Source organism: Salmo salar, unplaced genomic scaffold (assembly GCF_965601325.2).
Source record: "Salmo salar unplaced genomic scaffold, fSalSal1 ptg000687l, whole genome shotgun sequence".
In the NCBI taxonomy this organism is placed as follows: Eukaryota; Metazoa; Chordata; class Actinopteri; order Salmoniformes; family Salmonidae; genus Salmo; species Salmo salar.
In genome coordinates this window covers 346,098-357,430 of record NW_027675464.1, presented here as the reverse complement: position 1 = coordinate 357,430, position 11,333 = coordinate 346,098, and the positions used below count along the sequence as shown (strand labels likewise).

Here is an 11,333-nt window from a genome sequence, read left to right as displayed (position 1 = left end):
ACACCAGTAAATACAGTGAGTACTATCTTATAAAACAGGGACATTGATCTGATTAACACCAGTAAATACAGTGAGTACTATCTAATAAAACAGGGACATTGATCTGATTAACACAAGTAAATACAGTGAGTACTATCTAATAAAACAGGGACATTGATCTGATTAACACCAGTAAATACAGTGAGTACTATCTAATAAAACAGGGACATTGATCTGATTAACACCAGTAAATACAGTGAGTACTATCTAATAAAACAGGGACATTGATCTGATTAACACCAGTAAATACAGTGAGTACTATCTTATATAACAGGGACACAAACTCTGCAGTTGTTGAACTAATGTGTGATTTTTAAAAGGGCATTCTACACTCAAATATGTTTTTGTACTGTATGAATTGTCCATGAAGTCCTCCAGGGATTTTTTAACTTTTCCTGTTGAAAAGTGATATATAAATACAGTAAATTATAAACACACTAAAGGGAAACAAATAAATGTTTTGAGCAAAATAGTGTTTTTTTAACAACTGCAAACTAGAAGGAGTGAGTGATGTCATAGTAAGGCCTCCAAGGAGTTGGCTTGATGGGAAGTCGTGATGTCATCCAATAGGAGACTGATCTTCATGTGAATATTCATTATTCTTTTTAAAATCCTTCCTGTTCTGTCAAGTTGGTTGTTGATCATTGCTAGAAAGCCATTTTCAAGTCTTGCCATAGACTTTCAAGACGATTTAAGTCCGAACTGTAACTAGGCCACTCAGGAACATTCAATGTCATCTTGGTAAGCTCCTCCAGTGTAGATTTGGCCTTGTGGTTTAGGTTATTGTCCTGTTAGGACAGTTTTTTGTATTCAGATCTCTGAAATGCTCTCTACCTACGTAACATTTAGTGTCTCCTTGTGTTACGCTGGGGAAACAGTTTTCATGGGCACAGAAATCCTAAATCATTTCAGAGTTTGCTAAATCCAATGGTTCTAACCCGAGTCACCTTAACTTTATTGACAACACCCAAATGGATACTGTCATTAATGCGGTTCTTCAATAATTACACATAATACTTAATACTGTAGCTGTTTAGTTACAGTCACATGTTCAACTATCATCAGCTGATCCAGGAAATCATTTTCTGAATGACAGTCACATGACAAACATCACGACATGCAACAACAACCAAAGTGCCTCTTCATTCATTACTCTGGTAAAGACAGTTATGCTGTGCTCCACGTTGGATCCAACATCCCTAACAAATTGATGTTTATAGTGTCTTATTGTCTGCTTGATTTACAGTGGGGTCTCGTTAGTCTGTCTGGACACAGAGATACTTAGCTCATAATGTGTAGAGAACTGTTCCTTGATGGATAGGCTATTGTACAACACACAGAGCTATTTTCCTTCATTCAGGACATTTAGAATGACAACACATTACAGAATAGCCTAGTGGGATTATTCACAAAATTATCTGGTGATCAGGTTATGAAATGTCATGACAAAGACATTTTAATTTCCATGTTTCACCTGAAATATTAAATGATTTATAGTCCTACGTCTATGTTGTTGTTAGATAAAGTTATGGGTCCTACAGTAGGTCTATGTTATTGTTAGGTGAAGTTATGGGTCCTACAGTAGGTCTATGTTATTGTTAGGTGAAGTTATGGGTCCTACAGTAGGTCTAAGTTATTGTTAGGTGAAGTTATGGGTCCTACAGTAGGTCTATGTTGTTAGGTGAAGTTATGGGTCCTACAGTAGGTCTATGTTGTTGTTAGGTGAAGTTATGGGTCCTACAGTAGGTCTATGTTGTTGTTAGGTGAAGTTATGGGTCCTACAGTAGGTCTATGTTATTGTTAGGTGAAGTTATGGATCCTACAGTAGGTCTATGTTATTGTTAGGCAAAGTTATGGGTTCTACAGTAGGTCTATGTTATTGTTAGGTGAAGTTATGGGTCCTACAGTAGGTCTATGTTGTTAGGTGAAGTTATGGGTCCTACAGTAGGTCTATGTTGTTGTTAGAAGTTATGGGTCCTACAGTAGGTCTATGTTGTTATTAGGTGAAGTTATGGGTCCTACAGTAGGTCTATGTTATTGTTAGGTGAAGTTATGGGTCCTACAGTAGGTCTATGTTATTGTTAGGTGAAGTTATGTTAAACACTTAGTGGACAAACCCTCATTGTCAGGCTGATGGCAAAGCTAGCCAAATAGCATTTGAAGTGTTAAGTATAAAGCAGTTGATTTGCAACAATAACACAAACATTATTTTTTTACATTTTAGTCATTTAGCAGACGCTCTTATCTAGAGCGACTTAAAGTAGTGAATGCATACATTTCATACATTTTTTTATTTTTGTACTGGCCTTCAGTGGGAATCGAACCCACAACCCTGGCGTTGCAAACACCATGCTCTACCAACTGAGCCACAGGGAAGACTATTATATTATATTTAACAGGACATTCAAACGAGCCTTACAGTTATAATCCAAAGTAGTGTGAAATGCACTCATAAGCAACCTGTAAATGGAGGCTATTTTTGCTGTCAGCCTCTGAGAACTCCCCTGAGTTTTCCCCCACGGTGGTGAATTAGTGAATAGACACAGAGCTTAATGTGAGTTTCCTTGAGTAGCACTCCTGATCTAGTGCTGTAATATTCAGAATACATTGTGAAAACTAAAATCTTTGCTCACCATTTTTTGCTCCAGGCAGATATACTACATCCATAACTAGTGGTTTCTTCATTACCAGATGTACTACATCCATAACTAGTGGTTTCCTCATTACCAGATATACTACATCCATAACTAGTGGTTTCCTCATTACCAGATATACTACATCCATAACTAGTGGTTTCCTCATTACCAGATATACTACATCCATAACTAGTGGTTTCCTCATTACCAGATATACTACATCCATAACTAGTGGTTTCCTCATTACCAGATATACTACATCCATAACTAGTGGTTTCCTCATTAGCAGATATACTACATCCATAACTAGTGGTTTCCTCATTACCAGATATACTACATCCATAACTAGTGGTTTCCTCATTACCAGATATACTACATCCATAACTAGTGGTTTCCTCATTACCAGATATACTACATCCATAACTAGTGGTTTCCTCATTACCAGATATACTACATCCATAACTAGTGGTTTCCTCATTACCAGATATACTACATCCATAACTAGTGGTTTCCTCATTACCAGATATACTACATCCATAACTAGTGGTTTCCTCATTACCAGATATACTACATCCATAACTAGCGGTTTCCTCATTACCAGATATACTACATCCATAACTAGTGGTTTCCTCATTACCAGATATACTACATCCATAACTAGTGGTTTCCTCATTACCAGATATACTACATCCATAACTAGTGGTTTCCTCATTAGCAGATATACTACATCCATAACTAGTGGTTTCCTCATTAGCAGATATACTACATCCATAACTAGTGGTTTCCTCATTACCAGATATACTACATCCATAACTAGTGGTTTCCTCATTAGCAGATATACTACATCCATAACTAGTGGTTTCCTCATTACCAGATATACTACATCCATAACTAGTGGTTTCCTCATTACCAAATATACTACATCCATAACTAGTGGTTTCCTCATTAGCATATATACTACATCCATAACTAGTGGTTTCCTCATTACCAGATACACTACATCCATAACTAGTGGTTTCCTCATTACCAGATATACTACATCCATAACTAGTGGTTTCCTCATTACCAGATACACTACATCCATAACTAGTGGTTTCCTCATTACCAGATATACTACATCCATAACTAGTGGTTTCCTCATTACCAGATATACTACATCCATAACTAGTGGTTTCCTCATTACCAGATATACTACATCCATAACTAGTGGTTTCCTCATTACCAGATATACTACATCCATAACTAGTGGTTTCCTCATTACCAGATATACTACATCCATAACTAGTGGTTTCCTCATTACCAGATATACTACATCCATAACTAGTGGTTTCCTCATTACCAGATATACTACATCCATAACTAGCGGTTTCCTCATTACCAGATATACTACATCCATAACTAGTGGTTTCCTCATTACCAGATATACTACATCCATAACTAGTGGTTTCCTCATTACCAGATATACTACATCCATAACTAGTGGTTTCCTCATTACCAGATATACTACATCCATAACTAGTGATTTCCTCATTACCAGATATACTACATCCATAACTAGTGGTTTCCTCATGACCAGATATACTACATCCATAACTAGTGGTTTCCTCATTACCAGATATACTACATTCATAACTAGTGGTTTCCTCATTACCAGATATACTACATCCATAACTAGTGGTTTCCTCATTATCAGATATACTACATCCATAACTAGTGGTTTCCTCATTACCAGATATACTACATCCATAACTAGTGGTTTCCTCATTACCAGATATACTACATCCATAACTAGTGGTTTCCTCATTACCAGATATACTACATCCATAACTAGTGGTTTCCTCATTAGCAGGGAGGTGTTTCTGCAATCAAATTGCCCTCGTGCCGCAATTTTATTAAACACAGAAAGGGGCCTATATTGGAGACCAGACGTCGTCTGGCACACTGCTTAGAGTTTTAACAACTTTACTAACTTACTTCTAGCCTACAATCATCGATTTCACTACTAATGTGAAAACAAGACAAAATATGACTATTCTTGCTCATTTTAAGACATTTGTCCAACAATTTTAACATGACATTACAGATGTCAATTGTTGTACAACATCATGGCTCCACTGTTGGCATCACCTTTTACAGTGGATTACCGCTGTTGTGGGCCTTTAACCATCTGTCTGTCTTTGTTGTTCACACAGGAGAGATACTGAACTATCGTGGGTCCTCTGGGGAGCCTCAACAACCTCATGATGCTGAAGAGGCAGAGAAGAGTTGCTCCAGATCAGAACACCTCAATAAACACCTGCAGACATCCACAGGGAAGAGAACTCACTGCTGCTCTGACTGTGGGAAGAGATTCACCTCATCAGGCATTAAAATTCATCAGAAAATCCACACAGGAGAGAAACGTTATAGCTGTGATCAATGTGGGAAGCGTTTTTGTCAATCTGGACAGCTGACAGTGCACCAGAGAACACACACAGGAGAGAAATCTTATAGCTGTCATCAATGTGGGAAGCGTTTTTGTCAATCTGGACAGCTGACAGTGCACCAGAGAACACACACAGGAGAGAAACCTTATAGCTGTCATCAATGTGGGAAGAGTTTTACTACATCTAGCCATATGACACGACACCAGAGAACACACACTGGAGAGAAATCTTATAGCTGTGATCAATGTGGGAAGAGTTTTACAACATCTGGCCATCTGACTAAACACCAGAGAATACACACAGGAGAGAAATCTTATAGCTGTGATCAATGTGGGAGGAGTTTTACTACATCTGGCCATCTGACACTACACCAGAGAACACACACAGGAGAGAAACCTTATTGCTGTGATCAATGTGGGAAGCGTTTTTGTCAATCTGGACAGCTGACAGTGCACCAGAGAACACACACAGGAGAGAAACCTTATAGCTGTCATCAATGTGGGAAGAGTTTTACTACATCTTGCCATCTGACACGACACCAGAGAATACACACTGGAGAGAAATATTATAGCTGTGATCAATGTGGGAAGAGTTTTACAACATCTGGCTCTCTGACTGTACACCAGAGAATACACACAGGAGAGAAATCTTATAGCTGTGATCAATGTGGGAAGAGTTTTATAACATCTGGCTCTCTGACTGTACACCAGAGAACACACACAGGAGAGAAACCTTATAGCTGTGGTCAATGTGGGAAGAGATTCACCGATAAAAGACATCTGATCAAACATCAGAAAATACATGGAGTTATTTCAGTGATATCAATGATATAATGTCACAATGTAGAATGTTTTACCATTGTAGGAGTATTTTAATGATGTCACAATGTAGAATGTTTTAACATTGTAGAAGGAGTATTTTAATGATGTCACAATGTAGAACCCTAAACGTTTGTCCCCTGTTCTATTGATTTCAACATGATATGGATATTAGCCTCAGGGGGAAAATCCAGGCTCTGAAATGGAAGAGTTACTATTTATGTGATTTAACAAAAAGTGACTAACAAAAGAAGAGTTGTGTTCCACTTATCACGTTGGCGACCCACTTGAATCAAAATGCAACACTTCAAAATGTATCTGGCTGTTTTCTACAAGTTGTCCTCTAACCAGGGATGTACACATTATTCCCAGATTCCGTGTGGTTTTTGAGCTGTTCGTTTTAACAGGATGAGTAACCTCATCTCCCTTCTGTCACACAATTGATCATTCCTTTGTTTAGTACAATTGATCTCATCGTGATATCGATGAGTGATGACAAATAAGTGTTGTGTTTCTTTGTTTAGCGACCCCTAAATTTAAATGCATCAGTCCAAAATGTAGCTGACTGTCTTCTGCAGGTTGTCCTCTAATCAGTGAGGTAAAATATATCTCCCATTTCCATGTGTTTTTTAGTTGTGTTAGTTTCAACAGCACGTACAACCTGATTTCCCCCCTAATGGATATCAGTGATTTATTGCTACTTGTCAAAACAACAGTGTTTTGGTGCTTGTACAGTTTATAAGGTGCTTGTTTAATAAAAATACAAGTAATATGATTATTGTGGCAGATGTTTGTGTATATAGCACATTTTATGTTTTCAATTTATCCCAAACTGTTTCTGCATGTTGGTTATTGATTTAGACACGTTAAAACTGTGTTTTGACATTGGGGATATCCCACCTAGCAAAATATAATATAAAATAATAATATGTTTCCTCTTGAAGTCAGACATGTCTGTGATAAGGACGACTTGGTTGCTGATTGTCTCAAGGGTGGGCAGTCAAAAACATTTGTGTTTTGCGTTTAGCCAGTGCGTTGCCATGGATAACAATTTATTTTGACTGGACTTTTTTCCATATTGGAGATGTTTGTTTGAGTTCTAGAGTTCTGATTCTTAGGAAGAATTTTATATTGTAGAAGGTGAAGCATTGTAGTTGATTATAATGTGGAGTGGAAGTTGTTTTCTGTTGGTGGTGAGCAAACTTGTCCAACAAAAATATAGGATATATTTGTTGTCTTAAGGGTGAAGGTGTTACAGGCTTTGGTTTTTCCATTTATGTTTTGAGGTTGGACTTTAGCACGTCTAGCTCGTTAGCACGTATAGCTCGTTAGCACGTCTAGCCCGTTAGCACGTCTAGCTCGTTAGCCCGTCTAGCTCGTTAGCCCGTCTAGCACCGTCAGCACGTCTAGCTCGTTAGCACGTCTAGCTCGTTAGCACGTCTAGCTCCGTTAGCACGTCTAGCTCGTTAGCACGTCTAGCTCGTCAGCCCGTCTAGCTCGTTAGCAGGTCTAGCTGGTTAGCCCGTCTAGCCCGTTAGCACGTCTAGCTCGTTAGCACGTAGGACGCACTGATTGGTGTCACCTCGTTAGTCAGTATGTGTTACACCTGTGCTGGCTTGTCCATCTCGTTAGTGGGAAGGTGTTTCACCTGAGCTGGTCCAGGTTCTATTTAAGAGTGTCTGGCCCAGTGCTCCAGTTGTCTTGATACATGTGGAGAGTCAACACCTTTAGTTGCTCCACCTTTTTGGTTTACTTCCTGTCTTTAAGTTTGGTGTGGGTTTTTCTTTTGTTTGCCTCTTCTTGGGCAGATTTAGTGGGTCTCATGGTGGGTGTCTTTTAGGTCCCAGTTGTTGTTACTAGTCAACTTCCAGTGGACACCCCCATAGTGTCTTTCAGAACCCCTCCTAAAAAACAAGCTTATATTTTGGGTTGGATATTGTATCATATTGTTGATATTTTAATCAATGGCATTTCCTTACAATGCTCATTAGTCTTTCAGTTGTTATTATTGTTTTTTATCCTCTTATGTTTGTTTACTAAATATTTCTGTTTATTTTCATAATTTTTTCCTGTGAAGCCATTGTGTTGCATCCTTGTCTGACATGTGCTGTATAAATAAAGCTTGATTTGATTTGAACATATTGCAAAACAAATGAACCCAATGACTGACCAATCAACAGACTCTTGCTAAACCAATGAACAAATATGTGCAAAAGCAACACATCTTTATCCATCTTAGTATGAAAAACAGTATAAAGTCAGTACATCTCCCACTATGTCAAAATAGTGCTGGTATGTAAGTTTTGTATCACTTTTCAACCAACCCAGTGCATTTGTTGAAGATAAATGTTTAATTCAACAATATGTCAAAGGATTCAACTACTACAAACCGAAACAAACAAATGGATCAACCAGATCAATCCCACTTTTCCAGCCTGCTGAAGGCGTGGTGGAGTGGTAAACACCACCCCCGGCTCTACCAGGGGCTTGAGGTGGTCTCCCACAGCTCTGCTTATGTCATGTTCTGTGGCCTTGCTGTTCCATTTATTGACTGTCCCTGTAACACAGAAATAAACACATTTAATCATGTTAAATAAAACACTCAAAGTAATGGATATGGAGCATCTATGGCCTCAGTTACACCTGGCACCTAAATGTGACATCTGTCATCCGATCACTCTAAACTGCATTAGGTTCAGATCTACCAGGATGGGCCTTTGACATCGTCTGGATGCAGCCAGGCCACTGAATATGCATCAGCAATGTAAAGAGATGGGGTGAATGAGTGGGGAAAGGTACATTTGACACAAATGACCTTCATAATATCAAAGAACAAATGTGTGTGTCTGAGGGGAAATTAACTTTCATACAGCCAACGGGGATGAGAAATTACACCAATATCAGTGGACAATTTGCACTAATGTAAATAAATATAGATGATGGAACATATTCCCTTTTGCTGACGTGATGAACCGCTAAGGGGACATAAATATTTACCATCTAAACCATGTGTGACCTCTCACCTCTCTGGCTGTAGAAGTGTTCTTCCTAACCAGTCCCTCAACAGCTCTCTGACTGAGCTCCACCCTCACTGGGTCTTCAGAGGAGAGGAAGGCTGAGGAGGGATGGAAGGATGAATGGGTCAGTCAGTCAATAAAGTGTAGAGCTGCTGTCTGACAAAATCACTATTTTAGTAGTTCATTAAAGTAAATAAGGCTTTATGACTGCTGAATACCAACTATCAATCACTTAGATCATGTATTTTCAGGTAGAGATACATCCTTGGGACGTCCATAGCCCATTGAAGTTGACATTTAAAATGGTTAAGGTAGGGGTTAAGGTTAGGGTTTAGGGTAGGGATGTCCCAAGGATCCCAGATAGCATTGACCATCGTGCATTCTTCTGTCTCTTTTACATAGCAGGTGTAAAATAAACACAGACAAGACAAGTAGGCACGCAGTGCATTATGGTCATTGTAGTTTAAAAATAGCATCTAATTATGTAGGGTGACCATACGTCCTCTTTTTCCCGGACATGTCCTCTTTTTGGACCTAAAAAAATGCGTCCGGCCGGGATTTCTAAATCGCCTAAAATGTCCGGGATTCGGCTTTTGCTTCCTACAGTCTCCATTCGTTGTGTGCGTTTTGGGGTTTTTGCATTGCTTTGACCGCTTTCAAGCGCTCGTACTAAGACCGAAGCAATTGTTAACGCTGTGATAGCACCACATTCTGTCGACATAGCTCAGAAAGCACTAGAAGACATACCTTACTGTGGCGTTTCTACTGATGGGAGCAGTCACGGTGCTGTGAAAATATTCCCTCTGCTTATTCAGTATTTTGATTGGAAGAATGGTGGCGTGCAAAGTAAATTAGTCGAAGTTAAAAACACTCCAAATGAGACAGCTGATACGATCGCGCAATACATCAAAGAAACACTGGAAAATAATGGGATTTTTTCCAAATATATTGCATTTACAGTAGGGTGACCATACGTCCTCTTTTTCCCGGACATGTCCTCTTTTTGGAAAACTAAAATTTGGTCACCCTAAATTATGCCAATCTGTATGTGGGGTTGTTAGAGAAGAATGTGATTGTCAGCCCTAACAATCCAATCTAGCACCTAACCAGGCTCTGAAAAAGTCTTCATTGATGACGTGTTCCATCTATTCCAGGGGACAGCAGAGGAACTTCATCGATTCCACTCATTCATCAATACAAGCAGTAAACATCTGAAATTCACCCTCACCTTTGATACGCATGAAACAAGTTACCCGATGGTTGGACAATACTTTTCTCCTTAATCATCTTAAATACTTCAACTGGAAATCAACCAATCCTCCATTGTTAACGCAGTGGAAAGGTCAAATGCTTTATTATCTACACATGTAAAGTGAGTGAGACGGAGAGAAATAAAATGGTTAGGTTATGGTAAAGTTTATAAAAGATCAAATAAAATATTTTTCCCAAAAATTGTTTTAAGTCCCAATGCAAAGTTACACCTCACTGTTCTATTTTTGGAGTTATTACATAAAACCAATAAGAATTCAGAAGAATGATAAAGGCAGGTGTGATGTAATATGGAAGACCGGTCTATTCCCTGTGATGTAAACAACAACAGAAAGAACTTCAAATTAAACCAATCGTTTAAACCAACGTTTTGGAAATACATAACGCTATCTAACCAAATATCAAAGAATGTTAGCTATATGCAGTTATCTTAGCCAGCCAGCTAACATTAGCTATTTAGCCAACTAGTTATGGTCAGCGAGCTGGAGCCCAACTACAAGAGACCAGTTAGAACCCGATTAACAAAACCCAACTAAAACATAACTGCAGATCAGAAGAGCAGAGACATACAGAATGATGGCTGGGAAAATCCTCAACATCCAAAATAGATAGATTCCAGAAGTCAGTCAGCTAGTGCGCTAGCAGTAAGCCAAGGTGGAAAAAGTGACAAAACTCCCGTAGTCGACTTCACAGAGAACATGCTGAAAAGTAGTGATGGGGAAACAAAGCTTCCTGAAGCATTGACGCTTTTCAGCCTGTTGTGTCAACAAAAAAACCAAAAAAACGAGCAAGCAGGTTGATATCCCACGGCAAGAGGCACCAGAGCCTACTGTGCTAACGGGTTCCCTCTAGATAACACAACCACACAGTTCATGAAAAGCATGAGGTGTGACTAACGTTTGCAAGCTTGAGCTAGATATCAACCTAGTGTGACCTTCCTGTTCCCGTCTCTCAAGTCAGTGAGTCAACACAGGAAGGAGCAATGGATGGATAGTTCATTTATTTCCAAAGCTGAAATGATGGGACACACACAGTATGGATGAATGATCAGTAGTGACGGGATATAAATAGCACTCCCATAGCAATTCTCCATAAATCTGCCCTATAATATACTAACAAAAAACAATC

The 11,333-nt window shown here is 38.9% G+C and overlaps 1 protein-coding gene across 1 annotated transcript; it reads left to right on the top strand.

Moving 5' to 3' along the window:
- The first annotated feature begins 1,892 nt into the window (after window positions 1–1,892).
- LOC145877114 (uncharacterized) lies at window positions 1,893–5,934 on the top strand. The gene is made up of 2 exons (XM_082972407.1): window positions 1,893–1,896; window positions 4,868–5,934. Exons 1-2 carry the CDS (start codon window positions 1,893–1,895, stop codon window positions 5,932–5,934), a joined length of 1,071 nt encoding a protein of 356 aa, XP_082828533.1.
- Window positions 5,935–11,333: the final 5,399 nt, after the last annotated feature.